Source organism: Caretta caretta, chromosome 3, assembly GCF_965140235.1.
Source record: "Caretta caretta isolate rCarCar2 chromosome 3, rCarCar1.hap1, whole genome shotgun sequence".
In the NCBI taxonomy this organism is placed as follows: Eukaryota; Metazoa; Chordata; order Testudines; family Cheloniidae; genus Caretta; species Caretta caretta.
In genome coordinates this window covers 90,614,148-90,638,543 of record NC_134208.1, presented here as the reverse complement: position 1 = coordinate 90,638,543, position 24,396 = coordinate 90,614,148, and the positions used below count along the sequence as shown (strand labels likewise).

At 40.4% G+C, this 24,396-nt stretch overlaps 1 protein-coding gene across 1 annotated transcript in view; it reads right to left on the bottom strand.

Moving 5' to 3' along the window:
* The window catches only part of RFX6 (regulatory factor X6), a 53,103-nt gene that overhangs the window by 16,015 nt on the left and 12,692 nt on the right, over positions 1 to 24,396 (bottom strand). The window contains exons 5-13 of the mRNA XM_075126192.1: positions 21,678 to 21,755; positions 19,028 to 19,055; positions 13,545 to 13,652; positions 8,189 to 8,266; positions 7,984 to 8,097; positions 5,255 to 5,304; positions 3,746 to 3,905; positions 2,716 to 2,860; positions 881 to 975 (exon numbers count right to left, since the gene is read on the bottom strand). Of these exons, the coding sequence (XP_074982293.1) occupies positions 881 to 975; positions 2,716 to 2,860; positions 3,746 to 3,905; positions 5,255 to 5,304; positions 7,984 to 8,097; positions 8,189 to 8,266; positions 13,545 to 13,652; positions 19,028 to 19,055; positions 21,678 to 21,755 (856 nt within the window). The remainder of the gene's footprint in view (positions 1 to 880; positions 976 to 2,715; positions 2,861 to 3,745; positions 3,906 to 5,254; positions 5,305 to 7,983; positions 8,098 to 8,188; positions 8,267 to 13,544; positions 13,653 to 19,027; positions 19,056 to 21,677; positions 21,756 to 24,396) is intronic.

Below are 24,396 nucleotides of genomic sequence, written 5' to 3'. Positions count from 1 at the left end.
GCTTACGAATCACAAGCTGGGATGTCATTTATTATTCCAGATATAACCTGGAACTCTGAATGCAGGTCTTAACAGGCAAGGAAGACCCAAATTTAAACTATTTTGTTTTGAAAATATACGTGTGGTTGGTCACAGACAAGCATAACAATCTTAATTTAACTGTACACAAACCTTCACTCTTATGATTTTAAATTTGCTTTACAAAAGATTTTCAATTCACAATTCATTATTTTATAAAAATAATTCCCACCAAAATCTTGAGTAATACCAGTGCACTCAGCCTAAAATCACAGCGAGGCACTTTCCATGCGGTTATTCTTTTCATACAAGAACCTTCTGCAGATTAGCCAGTCCTGATTCCATCCACCACTTTTTCTTACACCACACTTAATGTCACACAAATATCATTTCGAAAAAAACAAAGATCTCCGTCTCTGAGGACCAAATCTTGCTCACACTCATTTGAGCAGTGCCACTGATGTCAGCTATACAAAGGTAAGGTGTGAGTCTTTTATTTATTTTTACATCGTTTTGGAAGTGCTGATTTCAATGTCGTAGTCATATAGAATTGAGGTTTTCATATATAAAACACTTGCGGTGAGATTTTCAGAAGAAGTGAGCACTGGCTTAACTCTGACCTTATTGGAGCAGATCCTCAGCTGGAGTGAATTATCATAGCTCCATTGACTTCCATGGACTGATGACAATTACAGCCACTGAGGATCTGTCTCATTGAAAAATCATTGTCTTCAGGGAGAAGAGAGTTTGCCCAAAGCTGAGTACTTTTGAAAATCCCATCCTTGAAGTCAGTGGGACTTCACTTACATGATTAAGGGGAGCAGGATTTGGCCCTGAATCAGACAGAGCAGTTGAAAGGTACCTTGATAACCCTTTGCTCAACCACAGTATCCAACCATTCAATAAATGATTCCACAGTGGCATTCTTCTTTAGCAGGTCCTTCAGTTCTTGGAACACTGTAATAGAGTCATCTACCATGTAAAAAGGAAAACACATCGTTGCTCGCTCCTCTGAGTATGAGAGAAAGCCACTCACCAGTCACTGACAATTTTGTAGCATGGAAAGGAAAGGAAAGAATTAGAGCATTGAAAGAATGGAAAATTCACCAAGGAAGCAAGCATTCTTGTTTGTTAGCTTTTTGTTTTTGTTTGTTTGTTTTGTTTTTAAAAGCTCTTCCACATTGCAAATTATGGGAGACTTTAAGAAAATGGAGAATTTTCCCATAAAATAAAATTACACACTAAGATACTGACATTTTTCATTAGTTCCAGGATCTGTTCTTGGAATCATGTCTAACTCTAAATTTAATAGGACAAAGAACAGCTTTACCATACTGTAATATGGATGATCGAAACAATGGATGACTCTCAGAGTGTCTTAGGTTTCTCTGACTTCTTAGGTTCTTACAACATACAGCAAAACTAAGCTTCTAACCCTTCCAAGATTCTCCTTTTCTATAAAATGTCTCATTACCTGTCCAGTGCATTCCCAGCTAATCTCTCTTTTCTCTCATGCTAGGAGAGCAAGAACAGAAAGGAAAATAGTTTAAAAGAAAGAAAGAAAGAAAGAAAGAAAGAAAGAAAGAAAGAAAGAAAGAAAGAAAGAAAGAAAGAAAGAAAGAAAGAAAGAGCAACTAAAATGAAAATGTGACTAGATTGTGAGGCATTTTTAAGAAAAGAAAGCACAACATATACTTTGTTCAACCTTCCATGATCAAAGTAACAAAATGTAGAAGAACACAGATGCTGCTGCTCTCAATTCTGCCAGTTTTTGTCCAAAATGTTCCTTAAGTGATTAAAAAGTATCTTTTGTCACCACTTAGTATATTCAGGCACTGAGGAGAAGGTGGCTAAATCCCTTTATTCTGAGCCAATAGCTATAAGAACTGGTAAAAAAAAATAGAAAAATGATTGTGTGAAAAAATTCAAAATTTTGTAGCTGTTTCCATTATCTAGTTTTTGTGACATTGTCTAGGATATATTTACTGACATTTTTCATTTTAGAAAAAAGGCCATTTTCAACAACAACAAAAAAGTTTTTATGCAAGCAACGTAGTCCAGCTCTAGTAGCTATTAAATAAAGCTACAATTAAGTATTAAACATGCTTTTAGATCTGTTTCTTAAAACCCATAAACCCCATCTTCACTATTAAATGACTGTTAAAGAGACATTTTTCAGAAACTAATCAGCTGTGTTGACCTGTGCAGATGGTGGCTAACTTTTAAAAAGAGTTCTCATGACAATTATCAGATAACACAGATATTTTCTCAACAACCATTTAAAAAATGCCCAGCTGGGATGCCAATAACTGACACAACTGTAAAAAGAAAAGGAGTACTTGTGGCACCTTAGAGACTAACCAATTTAATGGGCATAAGCTTTCGTGAGCTACAGCTCACTTCATCGGATGCATTCAGTGGAAAATACAGTGGGGAGATTTATATACATAGAGAACATGAAACAATGTTTTCAAGACTGATATTTGCATGCAGAATTTGGTAAAAGCTTCCCTTTTTGTTGGACACATTGGGGCCATTTAATGGCTTTTTTAAAATTCTGGAGGTGAATCCTGAATTAGCATAGGGCACTCAAAACCTGTAAGTGCAAAGACATTTTCTTCAGTCCATCTTCACACAAACTAATTAAGCATAAAATACAATTTTTTTATTTTACAAAATATCTTACCACAGACTTACATTCAGTGTAGACTTCCCCATCAGATTCCATGCTGCCTGAGACTGTGAGAAGAGCTTGAGACCCAATGCTATTCAAATCTACCTTCTCAATATCAGCCACCATGGAATTCACCACATGCTGATCAAAGAGGGCTGGTCGAGCAATCTGCAAAAGACCATAGAGTTAAATGCTAAAATCTGCACCTGTGGAAAGAACTGAATAATTTGTGGAAGAGGAAGGACCGTGCGCTCTTTCCTTCCTTTTTTCAAGGCTGAGGATTGATGTGACTTTTTCACCGATTAGATACCACCACAAGAATACAATTATTTCAACACTGACCAAATTGAACTGCCATGACTGAGTGAGAATTGATTCAAGCTCCATATTAACTAACTCTTAGCGTCCCCTTGCTTAGTTACATATACATTATAATACCTTGTTCTACTAAAGTGCCTTCCATCAGAGGCTCTCAGAGTATATTTTCAACCCCACTGTGATGTTTCTGTTCTCTTCATTTTACATATGGGAAAACTGGGGCACAGAGAAATTATATGACGTGTCCAAGGTTACACAGGAAGTCTGTGGCAGAGGCAGGAATAGCCTCCTATGTCTTAACCACAAGACAGTGTTTCCTCTGATATGGTACACCAGATAATAAGACGATGTTATTTCATAATTGTGACTGACTGCATGTTACTGGTGCAGAGCTAGCACTACTTACATGGGTAAATCACAAGTTAATCCAAAAGGTGATGAACTCACTAACCACTGCACTGAGGAAGTCATCACTGGGAGAAAGATCATTTGACATTTTCCACTTTGGGAATAAACAAATACCCTTTTATCCCACTTCATAATTTGCTTGCCAAAGCATGGAAAGATTTTCAAAGAAGACTCCTGTGGGGATTACAGTGTTGTCACCTGAAATGGTAGCAGACTCATGGGTCCAATGACTATAGCTGGTCAAAATATGGGAAAGTTTTTCATGAACCTTTCACTGTACAGTGTTTTGTAGTGATTCAAATTCTCATTCTGGTCTCCAAAGCTTACCTGAGCTAGGTGTAAGAATGATGTCTGTCGTTTCAGAGAGGAAACAAATCTTCGTGCAATAGGCAGTTTCTTATCTGCCAGGTCTTCTGGTAGATTTTCTAGAGATGAAACAACCCACTGTTCCCAGTTTTTAGCAAAAGTCCTTATATCTGCCAATAAACTACAATAAAAACAATATATTTAAAAAAGGCCAACATTATGGTAAAATATTGCATTGCATCAGTTTAAGGGGAAGAGTGTGAAAAGCCAAGGCCATCGGAGATAGCAGCAGCACAAAGACCTAGACAGACAAATAATCTGCAACAATTTTTCCCCGGGGAAAAGAACAGAGAGGCTCTACAGATAACAGATAATAGTCACATTCTTAAGGCATTGTTGGCAGGTACTTAGATATTATGATGATGGGTGTGATGCAAGAACCATAATAGTATTCTGAAAATAGTGGAAATTAAGCTTTCGTCTCACATAACAAGCATGGTCTAGTCCCTTTTGTCTTCAAAGAACCTTCACTCAACCTATCTGCCTCTCCAGCTGCTGCCGCATCTACCTTCATCCCCTTCCCTTCCCCTTCAGATTCTCTTCCCCAAACTGGCTACTTTGTGCCACCCAAGTAATACGAAGGAGCTGGAATCTGGCCTTAGCTGGCCAGCTGAGAGCTCCCCTTTCAGCTAGATGGTTTAGCTAACTGTTGGGATATATGCCATGGCACGAGAATGGCAGAGATGTACAAATGGCTACCTTTAATGCATTAACTCTAGCAGAGCTAGCAGGAGTCTGTCTACCCATGCTGCGAATCACACCTCCCAGATGTAGTGTAGACATACCTGGGGGGACTATACTCATCTGGTATAAATTAGAGCAGGCTCGAGGCTGCCATAATTAAGGCCCCGGCATTGGAGGTGGTAGAAATTGGCACCTAGAATAAGGGCCATAACTGGCTCCTTGACATCTCTCTCCTTACCACTCTCCTAAGAGCCTGGTGCAGGAGAAGATCTGTTCCACGGTGTCAATAGTGATTATGGGCCTAATCCTGAAACCCTCAGTCATGTGAGTAGTCCCACTAAAAGCTTATGCTCAAATAAATTTGTTAGTCTCTAAGGTGCCACAAGTCCTCCTTTTCTGATTTCATAGGGCCACTCACACAAATAAGGGTTTCCATCATTGGAAATTTTAAAATGGCATCATCATTCAGTCTACTTTGATTACAGCTGTAATGTGAAAAACAGCAGCAGGAACAGAGAGCAACATAGCAGTAGAGTCAGATTTTAAAATATTTTGGAAAAAATACACGCAGGTCTACATCTATACATTCCATCAGTTCAGACTGTAGCTTGCCCTGTACTGCACCATTTTAGAAAGGTACTTAAAATGTATGTTGTGACTGAGTAAAAATCTTCTAAGCTTAGAATTCTATCGTCACATCGGCTGTTTACTCCATCTCTCTTTGGAGCATTTGATTGCATAACCATTACCCAGAATATAGCATTATAGTAACTGCCAAGTACCCACCTGTCTGGCATTTCTTGCATTGTTGCAGGGATGAGTACATCTGTGAGGACCTTGAAAAAAGTAATAGAAAATTGTTTTACACCTCCATTGTCAACACATTCATACAAAGAAATTTAACTTCTGGGAAATTTAATTCCCATTGTAAGTTCCTGGAGGACTCTTCCATTTACACCTCTTTGAATCTTTCCTCAGGCCTCTTAAGGAAAAAAAATCCAGGTAACGAGAAAAGAACTGGACATTAAAATAGGGGTCTCTTTGCTTTGCTTGTTTTGGATATATTAATGTAACAGTTGAAGCTCACAGCATTGTCATGTTTTCTTATCTGCTGCCTTTATTCTGATCAAGGGAGTCACACCAAGTTAGTTATAATAATGCATTTCATAGAGGTCTGCTCCAGAAATGTCTCCAAAATTCCCCTGTTTTTGTCACACCTGAGATTATTGTTATGGAACCAACTGGTAGTGTTAAATTCAGCAATGATGACACTATGGATAGGAAGGGTGGCTTGGGGGTTACAGCGTTAGATTGGGACTCAGGAGAGCTGGGTTCAATTTCTGGCTGACACAGACTCTCTCCATAGCCTGGGGCAAGTCAGCGTGCCTCAGTGAAATGGGGCCACCGATACTTCCTTTTCCCACCCTTTGCCTCTCTTGGCTATTTACATTCTTTGGGGGCAGGGATTCTCTCTCACAATTTGTCTGTAGAGCACAGAGCCATGCTCCTATCTTAGAAATACCTTAGGTACGTATATGACCCCCATCACCGCAGTATCTGAGATAGCTCTGTAGACACTGTGACTCAGGCTGGACCTCAGGTTCTGAAGCCGAGGGAGGGGTGCTGGCTCAGAGACTTGCTGCGTAGAAGTACTCTAAATCACTTGCCTACAGTCACACAGGAAGACTGTGCTGGGGAAAAGAATTGAACTCAAGTCTCCCAAATCCTAGGCTAGTGCCCCTAAGCATTAGACCATCCTTCCTCTTGTATGGGTGGAGCCCAGAGGATTTTCAGGGTCTGGTGCAGGTCCCGGGACTCAACCTCAAGTAGGGGCTTGGTGCAGGGTGGGATTCTAGTCCCTTGGTGGAGCAATTAGGGTGAAATAGCAGTGAATATTATCCTCTCTGATGGGTTTTATTTATCTGGCACAACACAGGGTTTCTTACACGTCATATAATAAACTGAAATTTGTTTCTATGAATAATGTTAATGGTATAATAATACAATAGAATGCTAGTTTATGTTTGACAATTGTTATGCCAAGAACACCTTTAATGCTTGAAAGTGAGAATTAGGGAAAATGACATAGAAGAAATAGCAAATTCTTTAATGTGATGACGTTTTGGGGAATTCCACTATTCCAGATATTGAATTCTGCACTTTGTAGTATTTTTTCCCTTTTAGCTCAATCTTAGTTTAATTTGTAACAAATACTTATGGAGATACTGTGTTTTTAAGCAGAAAATCCATGATAAACTCAAGGCACAACATGTCCTGTATCCGGAACTGATGTTAAGTGGCACAGTCCAAGAGCAGTAATTCATATCGTTATACTAATCTCCTACACTTTTTATTGATTTTCATAATCAATTGACATGAATCTAAAATTTGCTGCTCTGTTTGCTGCTTGATATGCTTCTATGAAATCCTTTCCCTGCATTTTGTAGATTTTTTTTTTCATACTTTTATCCAGTCAAGAAATGAAAATAAATTACAATAAAAGACTCAATGCTAACTAGGCCCAAAGCTCTCCATTTGCCACAAACACTACTTTTGATAGGTTTCAGAGTAGCAGCCATGTTAGTCTGTATTTGCAAAAAGAAAAGGAGTACTTGTGGCACCTTAGAGACCAACAAATGTATTTGAGCATAAGCTATCGTGAGCTGAATGCATCCGATGAAGTGAGCTGTAGCTCACGAAAGCTTATGCTCAAATAAATTTGTTAGTCTCTAAGGTGCCACAAGTCCTCCTTTTCTTTTTACTACTTTTGATGTTTTCTGATTTGCAGTAGCCACTTCATTTAATCCACATGCAACTGTGAAACCTATCAGGAAGATAATGATAATCCTTTGTACTTATGTGATGTCTCTTATCTGAGGATTTCAAAGATCTTTACAGCTATTAATTAAATAAGGGCCACATTTTCAAAAGATCTCAGCACCCAACAGCTCCCAAACAGGTGTTTGAAAGAGGCTATTTCCATTTTATGAGTGCTAAAAAATTGAATCAGGGAGAGATCAAATGCCAAATGTTAAGGGCCTCTCTCAGGCCTGGTCTACACAAAGTTTTTAGACTGATTTAACTATTTTGGTTAGGGGAGTGATTTTTTTTTTTTTTGGCCAAAAAAGTAAAATCAATACAATTCCTAATATGGATATCAAAATACAGGTATAAAGGTTTTTATCCATGTCCTACTCAGCCAATGAAGTTACTGTGTATTTCCTTGAGTAAAACCTGAGTAAGAACCTCAGGATTCGGTCCTACGTGACCTACTCAAGAGCACACAGCAAGTAGGTGGCAGAGGAGAGAATAAAGTCAGTACAAATTCTGCTCGGACACCAACTTTATGCTAATGATTATAGTGAAGTTGCTGCTGATATACAGAGGTGTGAGGGAGAGGAGTCAGGCCTCAGGAATCTTGTTCTAACTTCTGCACTATATTTTTACTCAATAACCTCCTGTTAAATAGCTGTAGATTGACCCCGATTATCCACAAAACTGAATGCTTAACTCACCTTGTAGAGTACTGAGTCGCAAACACAGAAGATGTCAATGATAACAGGATTTTCGAGCAGGGGAAGAAGGTGGTCAGGCATTCCTTGCCAAAAATGTAATAAGAAATGCTGGATCTGGGGAGGGGAAACAAAACACAGAGACAAATAATGTCTTTTCTGCTACCTATGCATATATAACCAAGAATGCGTATTCAAACAGCCTCACCTCTTCAAAGTTCCCATTAATTGCATTGTCAAGGACACACTGACAGTGTGTTTTGTACATCATGATAAGGGTATCTACCTGTTTTGGAAGAGAGAAAGATTAAATAGGATCTCTTACCACTCTCCGTTAGTGCTGTGATGAAGTAGGTTTCGGCTGTCTTTTGCTAGCATTGAAGTACAGTATATCAACCTTCTAGCATAAAAGGAGTGAAAGTGCATGACCTTCAGAAAACAGTAGGTACAGCTTTAGAATGGGTAACAATGAAAGAGGCACCCATCTCTAGTTCTGCATCAACGCTTTTAAGGTCCAATCCTGTTTCAGACCTGCAGAATATATTTTGAAAGTTTACATAGGCAGTGGCCAGTTTATCCAAGTTAGGTGGTGAAGTATACCCACATATTTGAAAGTAGGATTAATTCCCAAGAGTAGTACAAGTTAATCATTAGGCTACTATAGGCGTCTATGAGTGTTTTGAAACATCATTGGGTGGACAAATGGGGAAAAAAGCTGTCAGTCACTGGGTCAAAGTTTAATCATCACCTTTCAAGAGCAAAGCTTTAAAGAGCAGAATTTTTCTTTCATCTCATGCAGCTGATTCATCTCTAGTGCATTGCTCCTTGATTTTAATGGGATTGCAGAGGTGTGACTGACAAAGGAATTTGTCCCAGTGTCTGAAAAATGGGTAATATTCCTAACTAGAGTTGTGCAAAACATTTCCAAAGAAGCCTGACATTAGACAAAACTTACCTGATCATCCAGATTCAGAGAAAGTTTGCTATGGTTTGTGAAACTTTCCAACATACCAAGGCCCAGATTAAACTCAGGTTTGCATGGTTTCTGCTAGGGCTCTCAATTAATTGCAGTTAACTCATGTGATTAATTAAAAAAAATTAATCGCAATTAAAAAAATTAATTGTGATTAATCACGCTGTTAAACAATAGAATACCAATTAAAATTTATTAAATATTTTGGATGTTTTTCTACATTTTCAACTATATCGATTTCAATTACAACACACAATTAAGATGAGCTATTATCAGCAGGAAAAAAAACCTTTTGTAGTGATAATCAGGATGGCCCATTTCCAACAGTTGACAAGAAGGTGTGAGTAACAGTGGGGGGGAGGGGGAAATAGTTTTACTTTGTGTAATGACCCATCCACTCCCAGTCTTCATTCAAGCCTAATTTAATGGTGTCCAGTTTGCAAATTAATTCCAATTCAGCAGTCTCTCCTTGGAGTCTGTTTTTGAAGTTTTTTTGTTGTAATATTGTGACTTTTAGGTCTGTAATCAAGTGACCAGGGAGATTGAAGTGTTCTCCGACTGGTTTTTGAATGTTATAATTCTTGACATCTGATTTGTATCCATTTATTCTTTTACGTAGAGACTGTCCAGTTTGTAAGTTGCACATCATATGCCAACAGTGCCCCTCTGCCATGTACATTGAAGTGGGTTTTAGCCCACAAAAGCTTATGCTCAAATAAATTTGTTAGTCTCTAAGGTGCCACAAGTACTCCTCCTTCTTTTTACAGAATACAAAGTGTACAGTGCTCACTTTATGTTATTTTTTATTATAAATATTTCCACTGTAAAATGATAAACAAAAGAAACAGTATTTTTCAATTCACCTCATACAAGTATTGTAGTGCAATCTCTTTATCGTGAAAGTGCAACTTACAAATGTAGGGGTTTTTTGTTACATAACTGCACTCAAAAACAAAACAATGTAAAATTTTAGAGCCTACAAGTCCACTCAGTCCTACTTCTTGTTCAGCCAATCGCTAAACGAAACAAGTTTGTTTACATTTACGGGAGATAATGCTGCCCACTTCTTATTTACAATGTCACCTGAAAGTGAGGACACGCTTCCATGCTGATGATGCTCGTTAAAAAAACAATGCGCTAATTAAATTTGTGACTGAACTCTTTGGGGGAGAATTGTAAGTTTCCTGCTCCATTTTACCCTCATTCCGCCATATATTTCATGTTATAGCAGTCTCAGATGATGACCCAGCAAATGTTGTTTGATTTAAAAAAACTTTCACAGCAGATTTGACAAAACGCAACGAAGGTACCAATGTGAGATTTCTAAAGATAGCTACAGCACCTGACCCAAGCTTTAAGAATCTAAAGTGTCATCCAAAATCTGAGAGGGATGGGGTGTGGAGCATGCTTTCAGAAGTCTTAAAAGGGCAACATTTTGATGCAGAAACTACAGAACCCAAATCACCTAAAAAGAAAATCAACCTTCTGCTGGTGGCATCTGACTCAGATGATGAAAATGAACATGCATTGGTCTGCCCTGCTTTGGATTGTTACCGAGCAGCACCCGTCATCAGCATGGACGCATGTCCTCTGGAATGGTGGTTGAAGCATGAAGGGACATAGAATCTTTAGTGCATCTGGCACGTAAATATCTTGCAACGCCAGTTACAAGAGTGCCATGCAAAAGCCTGTTTTCACTTTCAGGTGATATTGTAAACAAGAAGCAGATATTATCTCCTACAAATGTAACCAAACTTGTTTGTCTGCGCGATTGGCTGAAGTAGGACTGAGTGGACTTGTGGGCTCTAAAGTTTTACATTGTTTTATTTTTGAATGCTGTTTTTTTTGTACATAATTCTACATTTGTAAGTTCAACTTTCATGATAAAGAGATTGTACTACAGTACTTATATTAGGTGAATTAAAATATACTATTTCTTTTGTGTTTTACAGTGCAAATATTTGTAATAAAAAATAAATATAAAGTGAGCACTTTACACTTTGCATTCTGTGTTGTAATTGAAATAAATATATTTGAAAATGTAGAAAACATCCAAAATATTTAAATAAATAATATTCTATTATTGTTTAACAGTGCGATTAATCATGATTAATTTTTCCTATCACGTAATTAATCATGATTAATTTTTTTAATCACTTGAGAGCCCTAGTTTCTGCATGTTTTTGGTGTAGGGAAAAGAGGGGAATGTGCCAAGAGAAACAAAAATAAAAGATGTGTACAGATCACGGTGTGAAATGAACCTGCTGATTTTCACACAGCTACAATAATGACTACAACTGTGTGGAAAATGGAGGATGAAAGGGAGAGTCAACAATGTATTCATGGAACTTTTGGTAGAAATTTATAATTTTGATAATTTTTCATCAAAAAAACCAACTTTGGAAAATTTCAACTCACTTTAGTTGTAACATCTAATTCCAGCTTCTACACTTTCAGAACCTCCATTCACTTAAGTTTCTTAGCATTTTAACTATCTATCTGTGTAGGTTTTTCTAGCAGCTCCCATCACCATGGTATCTGAGGTGCTTCTGGGCATTTCCTAGAAAGGACGATCCTATTCTATCCTTTTCAGATACTATTTGAGCTCTGTTCTGGACCTGTAAACGTTTTCATAGATTTCCAGCTGTTTTGGATGCAATATTTGTTCCCTCCCTGTCTCCAAGAGTCAGACTATGGTGCAGCAATCAGGAAGTTTCTGTCAATACAGCCAAAACAGGGCCCATGGCTTCAGCACAGGTTTTGATGTGGTTATTACCTGGCTAGCTCCATCTGCAGAGGCTGAACTATCCTGTATTACAGCTCATTTTAACCACAACTGAGAGCCTGTCTACATAAGAAGTTTTATTTGGTTTAACTTAAATTGATTTAAATTCTCAATACCTTGGGTGGCGGGTATCATAGGCTGGGGGAGGCTGTGCCTCCCCAAACAGCCAGGCATAGCCCCACCCATGCTCCGCCCCCAGTCCCCCTCCTGTTTGTCGCTCTGCGAGGCGGCTCTTCCCATGTGCTGCGCGGCTGGTGCTGGGGCCACGCCACTTCCGGTGCTCCGGGGGCTGGGTGCACTAGCCTGGGGCGGGGGCCAGCGGCTGCGGGTGCAGGCTCTGGGCTCCTGCGGGGGGAGGGGTGTGGAATGGGTGGGGTTGGGGGCTAGCCTCCCCAGGCCAGCAGTTCACATGCTGCCCATGCTCAATACAACTTCCCAACTGTAGCAAATATATTTTTCTTTAGCCACAAAAGCAGCATGGAAGCTTCTGTTTTGTTGTTGCCCTGAAGGGAGTCAAAGTGGGGCAGCAACAGCAGGTCAGAAGGAGCAGGCCAGTTGAGTATGCCAGGCACCCCCTGCTGCCCTCAGACACTGCTGTTACAGGAGTGGTCTATAAATGAGAGACGTCTATCCATATGTAGATAGTTAGCTAATGGATTATATGCTAGTAGGTGATGCTCAACAATATATAGCATGGATTTTGTAGAGGACCAATGAAACTTGTTGTGCACTGCAAATGGCTTCTTACATGTAGCTCTTCATAACAGAGGCACAAGGGCTTCCAAGGCCTTCACTCCTTTCACTCTTTCAGAACAAGTAGGCATGAGCCCACCAGCTCCTCCCCTGATGGGATGGCTCAGAAGGGGGACGGGCAGCACTGGAACACCTGGTCAGTGGCCATTAGGGACTCAGAAAGCCTTCAGAGACCTCTAATCTTAGTACAGCAGCCACCAACTTGGCCAACACTGAGGACTGAAGCAGCAAATTTCAGAGTTTACAGCTTGCGCTAAAGATCTAAGCTATGCAGTTCAGGGCCCTTTTAATGGATTCATATCCTACATGGATCAGACACATAACACATGTACTAACCTCTGGGTTATGTAAGCAGAACTGTTTATTGGATGGTTAAAGTGCAAGCGGGAATGGAGTAATATTGTGTATTTACTTATAATATTCACAATTTATAATGTACACTGTGTTGTTCAGTTACATACATCATCCATACAGCAACAATACCATCGGACTTATGTAACTGAGCAACGCAGCACAGACTTCCCATGCTACAGTCAAATACGCAATTCAAACAATATTGTGACCAAGAATTATTTGCTACAAAATTCATGAATAATTTCAAATAATCAGCACACATGGTATTTTGTGATTTGTTCATAGACAGTTGATGAAGAGGGGAGGTGGGGAAAAGTAAATTTCATCTAATTATTTGTTGTGAATTATTTGCTCCAATCTAATCAGTAAAAACTGACTTTAAAATCCAAAGGCATTTGGAATGAATACAGCTCCCAACTATTTGTTTGTTTTGCCCTCCCCTTGTTACATACCATCAGTTCGTAAAATACTAAGTCAGTTAATAGGTAAATAATTCAACCACCTTGCCAATGGTGAACCAGTTAATCGACATTAGTAAAGGTTTGCCCCTTCTATAAATCAGTCAACTCTGTTTGATTGTGGACATTTCTGGCTCTTTCATGTCAATATTGTGATCCTCAAAGGCTGAGTGAGATATGGAGAAAAGTTCTCTGACAGTTTTTGGTCTGCAAGTCAAGAAAGAAGCATCTCCCATTTTACCTTTTCTTTAGAAATGCACCCTTGAAGAACAAGGTGTTGAGCACTGGGGAACTCTGGAAGAAGTGTTCCAGTTTTGGAACTAAGAGAGTATTTCCTAGTGAAGCCACCCTGAAATGTGTAAAAATACAGTAAAATTAGAAATATTTAATACTGCCAATACCACCACCAATTAGTATTTAACTGATGTTATATCTTATGAGACTCCCAAAGGTTCCAAAACTTTGGTTAAATTCAGATAATACTTCCAAAATCTGAAGGTTTCAAAACTTAGGTCACTATTCAGTAAGATACTTAAGCATGTGCCTAAATTTAAGCACCATCGACATTTGCTTTCACAGTCGTACAAACCTGGAATCACTCCACTGACTTCATGGAATTCTATTGGCTTCAAAGAATTGATTCCCGATTTATAAGTGAAAGCAGACTATAATCTCTTGTGTTTAAATGGACATACATAAAACATACACAAAGCTTTGTAAAACCAGGTGATCACATTGGGCCAAATTCATCTTTGGTGCAACTCCATTGACTTTAACTGAGTTATATCAGAGATTAATTAGACACATTTTTTTTCTGGAAGGGACCCTTTAGAGAGTATGGGCCCAATCCAGTGCTTAATTTGTTCCATGGCTTGCCAGGGGGGAGCCCTGGCACCTCTAGGTTTGGCAGTTCGTAGCCCCAGCACTTTTGAGCTTGCTGCATCAGTTTGAATGCAAAAAAATTGCTTGATCCCCGGCACCTCTTCCATTACAAATTAAGCACTGGCCCAATCCTATTCCATTGAAACAAGTGGGAGTTTTCACAGTGAGACTCAAATTGCCTCCTGAAACACTAATAAGACTGTAAACACCATGCCCTTTTCTTCTGTGCACACTGGCTGGATAAGTGAAAGAGCACCTCTGCTGGTTGCTCATTTCGGAGGTAAGCTCCCATTCATTTATAAAGGTTCCCAGAACAGTCTAAGCCCTGGTCCACACTAGGACTTTAGGTCGAATTTAGCAGCGTTAAATCGATGTAAACCTGCACCTGTCCACACAAGGAAGCCCTTTATTTCGACTTAAAGGGCTCTTAAAATCAATTTCCTTACTCCACCCCTGACAAGTGGATTAGCGCTTAAATCGGCCTTGCCGGGTCGAATTTGGGGTACTGTGGACACAATTCGATGGTATTGGCCTCCGGGAGCTATCCCAGAGTGCTCCATTGTGACCGCAATGGACAGCACTCTCAACTCAGATGCACAATTGTTTGCCGTTGCTCTGACGCAGGGAGGGGCAACTGACGACATGGCTTGCAGGGTTGGCTTCAGGGAGCTAAAATCAACAAAGGGGGTGGCTTTACATCAAGGAGTATTTCAGGCAGGACTTCACGGAGGGTTCCAATAAGAAATGGTGCACCTAAGTTATTGTTCTTGTTGGAACAAGGAGGTTAGTCTGGCCTCTGATTGATACATGGCTAGATTTACCTCACTGCACCTTCTCTGTGAGTGACTACAGTGTGACCTAGAGTAATGAGTCCCCTAGACAAGGGAGAGGGGGAAGCAAATGAGTACAAAACAAATCTGGTCTATTTCTCGTTTTGATCCACTCCATCTATCTTTTACATCTTTGGCTGGCAGCAGACGGTGCAGAAGGACTGCATGCCATCCACATCTCATGGCTGCTCGGCAGAAGATGGTACAATACGACTGCTAGCCATCCTCATCTCTTGCCTGCCCGGCAGAAGATGGTACAATATGACTGCTAGCCATCCTCATCTCTTGCCTGCCCGGCAGAAGATGGTACAATACGACTGCTAGCCATCCTCATCTCTTGCCTGCCCGGCAGAAGATGGTACAGTACGACTGCTAGCAATCCGTATCGCCTGCCTGCTCACCATAAGACGGTTCAATAGGACTGACTGCAGGACTAAAGAGAATGACCTGGTCAAGTCACTCCAAATTTAGTCCCTGCGCCCATGTCTGCCCAGGCGCTCCTGGCTGACGTGGCCAGGAGCACCTCGGACATGACGATGACAGCTACCAGTCATATTGCACCATCTGCTGCCACAAGGCAATGGGTTGCTGCTACTGTGTAGCAATGCAGTACCGCGTCTGCCAGCACCCAAGAGACATACGGTGACGGTTACCTGAGCGGGCTCCATGCTTGCCGTGGTATGGCATCTGCACAGGTAACTCAGGAAAAAAGACGCGAAACGATTGTCTGCCCTGGCTTTCACGGAGGGAGGGAGGGAACGGGGGCCTGATGATATGTACCCAGAACCACCCGCGACAATGTTTTAGCCCCATCAGGCATTGGGATCTCAACCCAGAATTCCCATGGGCAGCGGAGATTGCGGGAACTGTGGCATAGCCACCCACAGTGCAACGCTCCGGAAGTCGATGCTTGCCTCGGTACTGTGGAAGCACTCCGCCGAGTTAATGCACTTAATGCACTTAGAGCATTTTCTGTGGGGACACACACACTCGAATGTATAAAACCGATTTCTAAAAAACCGACTTCTATAAATTCGACCTAATTCCGTAGTGTAGACATACCCTAACCTTCATACACGTGATTCCCATTCATTCACTCTCAGGAGCTGAACTAAGCTCTGTGCCTTGCTGCTTTCTCACACCTAAAGGAGTTGTCCCTCATTCAAATGGCAGTGGCCTGTCATTTTGGCTCAATCCCTGCTGAAGATAGTGATGCCTGGAGGGGTGTGTAACCACAGTTCATTACAAATGTACAGCAATACTATGCAACAATTCCAGAGCCCAGCACTGAAGTCCCTAGTTTTGCCTGACTGAGGTCTCCCGGACTGTGCGTAAGGGCAGGAAGTGAAAAATAAAATCATGCCAGGGATAGTACGGAGAGGCAAAACACACTTAACCAAGCTGCAATTTGGCCAGGACACTAAGGTCAACTCTCTCTTACCAAAAAAAAAAAAAGAAATGCTGTGGGATTGTTGATAAGCACAAGTGGTCGTGATGTCAGGCTTACATCTCCTTGGAAGATAGTATTCTGAGAAGCACCAGGCCGCCAATTACCCTGGGGGCACACTGGTTCAGTACTAACTCAGAGGGAAAAATGCCTCCCTTCTGGGCCAACAGTACCACTTTCTGCAGTTCCTAGATGTTCCCTACAGAGCTCCCATTCAACCGGGGCCCAAATTAATCTTGTAAGCCCCTGGCAGGATCACAGCCAAAGGTAACACAGGTGCTGGCTATACCTCGAGAGGAAAACTTTCAGGGCTAGAACTGTGGCCCCAAACACTGATGCTAGCCTTTCCTTTTCAGAGCAACGGCAGGTGCAGATGATGAAATAATGACAAGCCTGCATGTTCAGATACTAACTGAATGATAAAACGACAAATCAACGCTTCACTAGTTTGCTGACTTTATAATTCCCACAAAAACCTGGCTGCCTCAGCCCACTTCTCAGCAAAGACTGAACAGTAGCACCCTGTATAATGTGAGGTATGACGTTACTAAGACTTCCTAAGCTTTACAACATATACCACAGTGCACTATGAAATATCGTGAGGAAAATGAAATGATAGTGGTCAAGATAAATGGACAGAGTACATTCTGTGATGCTCTCCTGCCTTGTTGAATTGTGTTTGCTCACACAGGATTACATTTACCCTAGGCAGGCTGCCTGCACAAGTCCCTGTGTTCCATCTCTGCCTCACTTAGTCCTCAGTGCACAGAGCCTTGCACCGGCCTTCTGCAATGACAGGAATTTCACCTTTATGAATCCACTCATTCTGAATGGGTTTCCTCAGTTACTACTGGGTTGGATTCAGCCCGGGTACTGGGCCAGCCACATTTAAACCCTGATTTGAGAATGTAAGTGGTACTTAAATTGGCCTTGTTCTAGCCCTCTGCATATGGGTGAGTTTCACTCTAGCGTGAATTACCAAGTTTAATGCGTGTACATCAACATAGTGCAAAGAAATACAGTAAAGTGTGTAATTCTGTGGCCACTGAAGCAGATGTAAGGATTTCAACAATCTGAGTCAGCCTCAAATTAAATGAATTCAGAATACCAAGAACTGAAGCTAGGTGTTGTCCCCCATTTATTTGCCCTATTTTTTAATCTTTTGACTTACATTCTTACACTGATCTGTTTCGTCTGAGGCTGTGTATTTGCATTTGGAATACCTTAAATTCAGATTTGAACGAACACTTCAGACTTCCAAGCAGTCTTTACTTTGTCATTAAAAAAACCAAAACAGGAAGCAAGGAATGACAGACATGTGCTATCTGAACAGCACCTTTCCTGTCCCACCGACCCATTCAAACACAGGGAAAGAGCTCAATGAAAGAAATGATAGAAGTTTAAATTCTGTATTGTCTTAAACATTAGACAGTTAAAACACTGTTTTTAGCCAATATTTCTGCAGTTCTTCAATTGCCTATCAGCATCCAGAGTTGTTTTTTTTAATCGATAACAGGAGCAATCCGGGTGCCTTTATTACGCAATTACCCATTAAATGTATTAAAAGCTTTGATTAAAAGAAATTAGTGCATAAACGTTTTTTTAAAGAAAACACATTTGCACCATTTCATTGTGCTAATGGACTTATATGACTGTATCCCACTTCTAGGTTTGATATTTTAACCCATTGCCACCTGCCCTTTCCATTCTAATGCCATCTGTTTCTAATGGCTATTTAACATTAAGATAATGACAGCAATATTATCAGCCTAATTAACCATGCAGACTCTAATGGCACACTAACTGGTTTAGATAAAAGAGTTTCTGATATCCCCTCATACAGAAAAAATACTAAAAAATGTGATAAAACATACCAGAGGTAAACAATGTGCCTGGCATTCAATGTTCATCCAAGTTTCATTTAGTCTGTACCTATAAGATTTTAAAATCTTTTCAATGTTTCTGTGTTGCTGGTGAGAGTGACGTCTCATGCAATCGTAAATCCTTTCTGCGAAAACTAATTGGACAAATTGCCTAGGGAGGCTGTAGAGTCTCCATCACTGGAGATTTTTAAGAACAGGTTAGACAAACACCTGCCAGGGATGGTCTAGTACTTAGTCCTGCCTCAGTACAGGGGACTGGACTAGACGACCTCTCGAGGTCCCTTCTAGTCCTACATTTCTATGATTCTATGGTATATTCAAGGCAGTGAGTAGGTATATAGTTTAATGTAAGGAGAGTTTAAAAATGTTCACTAAATCCTGTCTGGTCACATTCATTTTAGTTTTGTTTTGAAACTTGACTGCATTGTCTCAGACACACAGGGCTAGACTATAGAACCCTTATATTGAGAACCCTTACTCACAAGTGTAATCTCATTAACTTCATTGGGATTACTCTTGGGAGCACATTCTTAGCAGCCTGGCTAAAGGTTGCACAATCTACCCTATAATGTACTGTTTCAATTTTCAAGCAAACTGGGGGTTGGGGGAACCACTCCCTATTCAATAGTACTACTATGAATAATGGGACTACAAGTAAGAGAAAAAAGGGCACAGTGCTTACCTCATTCTTCAGCTTGCTTCCAGAAAACCTTTGAAAACAAATAGATTGTATTAGTACATCAAAATTGAGCATTGTGGTTATTTTAATTAAACATCCACAACAACAGCTTCTCCCCCACACACTGCACTGGATGGGAAAATGATCCTGGTAAGCCTGAAAAATAAACATATCTGGGCAATTAGCTCTATTCCACAACTTCTACTGGCCTCCAAGCTCCTGAGAACATCATTAAAGCCACGAGGGACCGTCTTTTAAAAGTGACGACTTTAGGGCAGTGACCAAACAGAAAATTCTAAGACCCAGGTTCCATTCAGACTTCAAACCTGTGTCAGAACCTCACAAAAGTCTGTAAATCAGGGAAGCATTGGACCCCAAATCTAGAATATTTTAGAACTGCCCTAGCAGAGAATAAGACTAATAAAAAATAAATGAAAGACAAAAGAGTTTAGACTTTCCCCTTTGAGAAGAAACAGCATAAAATAGTGTTTGCCAGAAACTTTCCTAGAACTCAGAATAGTTTCAATCCAAGAGGGATGTATCTCGGATGGAAAAAAATCATTAATAACTGTCAGGAATATAAAACAGTATAGACAGCATTCTGTGTACTATGGGCCTGGTCCAATGGCCACAGAAGTCAGTGGAAAGACTCCCATTGGCTTCATTGGATGTCAAAGCAAGCCCTAGGTGCAGTCACTAGAAAACTCAAGTTGAATCAGATCTACTACGTTAGGTAATCGCGGGTGGCAAGGTTCTACAAGGATCTGCACAATGATGAAAACAAGTCAGTTGTGGTTTGTTTAATTAATAGAATTCTCCCTTATTTTAGCTGCAAGGTGATAAGATTACAACGACAACATGAAGTTTTATAGTGACATGGGGCGATATTGTGGTTTCAAGCCATTGAGATGTGTTGGGGACAGGGAGTGGAGCTGACATGGCCAGAGGTGACCCAAGGCATTCTGCCTGCACAGGCCAGACACAGGGAAAATGGCTCAGGGGAATGCCCGTTACTGTCTTGGAAAGGGGAAATGTGTGTTCCTTCCAAACCTCATGTCTCCTTCCAAACCTCATGCCGATACCAGAAGGCAAGCAGAGAGGGCAGGTGGGTAGAAGAACTCCATTGCCTACAGAGATGGAGCTAGGGGCCTCACAGCTAGATGTGTATTGTGGACAGAGCTGCAAGGGGAGATCACCAATTCAGCATATAACTTGGGCAGCTTTTGCTGGGTGTGTTCCTCCAAAGCCTCAGTCACAAGCTAAAGCTGTTCTTCCCACAGTACTATTGGTAGGAGTGTGCTACGCTTCCTCCTTTGAAGGACAGGGATGGGGGAGGCAGATTTTTAAAAGTATTTAAGCACCTAAAGATGCAGAAAGGTGCTTAGTGGGGTTTTCAAAAGTGCCGAGGCACTTCAGTCTCATGAAATCAATAGTTGTTAAATACCTGGGAGTGCTGGAAAATCTCACTAGACACCTATCTGCACCGTTAGGCACCTAACTCCTTTGAAAATCTGGCCCTAGGTACTTTTGCATTAACTCCACTTTCTTTCACTCAGCAGCACTGGAGCTTGTAAGGCCACAGGCTTGAACCGAATGGTGCATGGCTCTGGCTGAGATACTGCCCAGGGCCATTAGTGATATGGTCCCCTTTGTGCCTCTCACTCAATTAAATGAGCAATTTGTTCAAGATAATTCTGCATTACAAAATAATCTCATCTACAAATGTGCCAAAAACACCCCCGCAACCCTTGATAAATACTGGCTAAGGAAATGGCAGGTTCAGATTATTATACCCAGCAACTGCAGGATCCCCCCTTTCTTTAGATGACCAATGCCAACATTAGCCTCATGTTTTCTGTTGTGCCCCATTTCTTATGCCAGGGACCATGGGCGATAACCTGAAGCGGCCAGCAGCTGAATTTTCTATATATGCCTATGAACTCATTTATCCTTTTCCTTTAACACAGTCCCACTCATGGCTGTATTTTCATCGACAATGAAAGCCTTCATTCAAGCCATATGTGAACAGAGACATTTGTTTTATGAACTATTAATCTTTGTTTGGTAAACCAACATGCAGCTATCATAATTTATTGATCTTGCTAGCTGTCCCTTAAATAAATATAATTAGAGCTTCTGGTTTAGGTTTCAGCTTGATATTTGCCAGTAAAAGAATCAGTAAATATTAATCTACACTGAAACCAGCCCTCCTGCCCACAGGTGCCAACTTCACACCATTCCCTGGCAGTTTCACAATGGTGAGCTGCATTGGGTGGCAAATGGAGAAGACTGCCACACAAATACATATGAGCAAAATGCTCTGAAAACTGAGCCTCACTACTCTAAATTTAGTGGGCTAGTGTAAATGGTGTAAATGGCATAGCTCCCTTGACTTCAGTGGAGGTAAGCTGAATTACACCAGCTGGCCCATTGTGTCCAAAAATTTAACTCTGGATTTTTGGGAGTAAATTACTGCCCCAAACTAGGAGCATTAAAACCATGAGAGAACAATATTACTGGTGCCTCTATACTACAGTGATAGGTGTCCTGTGACTACCTTACATAGATAGATGAGATTAAAATTAGATCATCGCTGAACATCATTCCAAAATACAGTGGCAGAGACTTAGTCTCAGTAGTCATGTTACTGTACCTTGTCAACCCTTTTCCAGAATACACAGAGTGGTAATACGCGCTGCTTTCTTTAATGCCAATTCCATAGTAATGATACCTATGAAAAAGAAAAGGGACACACATAAAGATCTACAGGGAACTAAACTGGTGCTTAATTCAACTTTTCCTTAGACTCTATTTTAATTAAAGTAATGTTTCAAGTCACTGGGACAGATCCTGGTCCCACTGAAGGCAATGGGAATATTGGCTGGATGCTCCTCTTAGGCCTTGTCCACCCACAGTGCGTGCATTGATTCACTAGTTAAATCAGTGCAACTCCCTTCACGTGGACACTCTTGACATAACACATAGTTGCACTGGTTTAAGTAATTTGGTTTAGAATCACAACTTTTAGTTAAACTGGTCAACTTTGTGTGTAGACCAGGCCTAAATTGCATTGGCATAACCCCTCCAAACTCAGTGGAGTTGCATCAGCTTAATTGAGGGGAAAATTTAGATTAAGTCCCCTTTGTATATTTCAAACATAAACAATAAAAGTAGTAATGTGTTTAAAAATGACTCATTAGTGTCACATTAGTATCACTTACATCAACATCATTTCCTCATCTATAAAAGCTAATAGCTTACTTTTTTATAGCACTGTTCATCCAGAAGGATGCCAAAGTTATAACCTGGTTTATAAACTCTCTATATTAACCCCTTCATCCCTGATATTTTAAAAAGTGTTCAGTAAGGAAGGAGATACCTAGAGGGAGGGAGAATTAGGTGGAGAAATTCTTAAGGGCTAGAGGTGGGCAATTGCAAGATCCCTGATGGACAGAAGAAGTGAGGTGGAGAGAAGAAGAATAACCACCTCAGGGTGATTTGTCGCATCACATGGCACATTGATAACTAGATTGGAAAAACTCTAGTAAATGTATGAGATGAAACAATCCTGCACTGGCAGGAAGGCTAGATGGTCACAGATGTCTAGATTCAATAGTCCTGATTCTGGGTGGGGGTATAAAATGGGGTTGTGTCTTCTGATTCTCCAATGTCCCAATGTCCCTATGCTCTGGTAGAATCTGGAGAGTCACTGGGTAAGTGGTGGTGAGAAAGGGTTGGGGCAGGAGGCCAGCCCCCGCTTTTCCCTATATATTGTCTTGCCGGTCTTCCTGTAGTTTAGCTCAATCTGAAGGGCTTAGCTCAGCCTGAGACCACATAGGCTCCTGGAAACTTCTACTTCTACTTTTCAAAGTACGAAAGTCACTTTTAAAGTAAAAAGTAAAAGCACCATAAAGTATCATATGGAGGAGAAGAGGAAGAGAACCATGTGCTTTGGAAGTGATCCAGCATTGCATTATTAGTCTTGGAAGGTGAAAGAGACCTTAATTTTATGGCATCAAAGAGGTTTTAAATGAAACCTTTTCAAGAAAAGCATTGACTTTTCAGTCTGTGCATCAGAGCTAGATCATCATTTCCCAGTGTAACAAAAGAACTCAGTGTAAACAATTATCATGGTGAAAATCATTGTTGAACCTGTTGCTACCAATATAAGCCTCAATGTGTTGGAATAGATACAATTACTAATGAAATACTTGCTCCCTATGATGCTACGGGTGATCCTAATCTACCAATGGACAGTATATCTATATCAAATTGCTGTGCTCTGCAACCAAATTTGGGCCCTGATCTAGTATGATACTTAAGTGCATGCTTATTTTAAGCACATGACTAGTCCTGCTGACTTCAATGAGACAAGTGTTTTGTAGAAGAGCTATCTCCACAAAGTGGTATTTCTTTGATGATGTCTCTGAACAAGTTGATAAGCAATCCCAACTCAGCACTGTTGTTCCTTTTAGCATAACATTGTATCCTCACTGTTTTCTCTCCTGAGGGAGAAGGAAGGCTAGGAATGGTAAAAGATGAAGGGTTTTATATTTTCAAAGCTGACATGGGGATTTAGATACAACTCCCATGAAAAGCAATTTTGATGAGAGTTATGTGTCTAAATTATCTGGTTGGCTTTGCAGATCCCAACTGAAGTACTACTTCTGCTGATGGCCGGCTTTGCTGTCAGCAGTCAAGGTTTTATAGCTAAGGAAATGTGATGCTAAGTGGTCATTGCTAAACACAGTACTGCTTTCATTGTTTACCTGAAATTTATGAGTAAAGGTAACTCCACCAAAACACCGTGATACCCACTGACCCTTGAGAAGAGCAAGATTTTGTCACCTACATTTTCACCATGTCCCTTGGTTCTTTGCCATGAGTATATTAGTTTGAGGATCGGTGACGTGACTAAGTACACATGAGCAGGCCAATTTTAAAGATGCATTAACATAGCTCCGAACTATGTCCACCTGCTTGAATCATTCCATTATTTGTGACCAATAGTTGCTCTGTAAAATCATATCAACAGGTGGTTTAGGCCCTAAATAACACCAATCAATGTCATAATGCTAAAGGATCTTACCTCCATAGCATAAACTTCTGTATCTGATCTCTCTTATGGATAGAAGTCATGAAGTTTCTTTCAGCCATTGTATTCCATATATTCTATATTAAAGAGTTGGGCTTGAACCAAACTTCTGGATCTGAACATTCCTGACATTTGGCAAAGTTCAGATGCAAACTTTTCACTCTGAGCTCATGGACATTTTTCTCCCATTGCATTGAAACTATTTTAGATGAGATTTAAGAGTGTTTGATATGAAATGTGTGAGAATATGTTCTAAAAAAATCAAACTTTTATCATT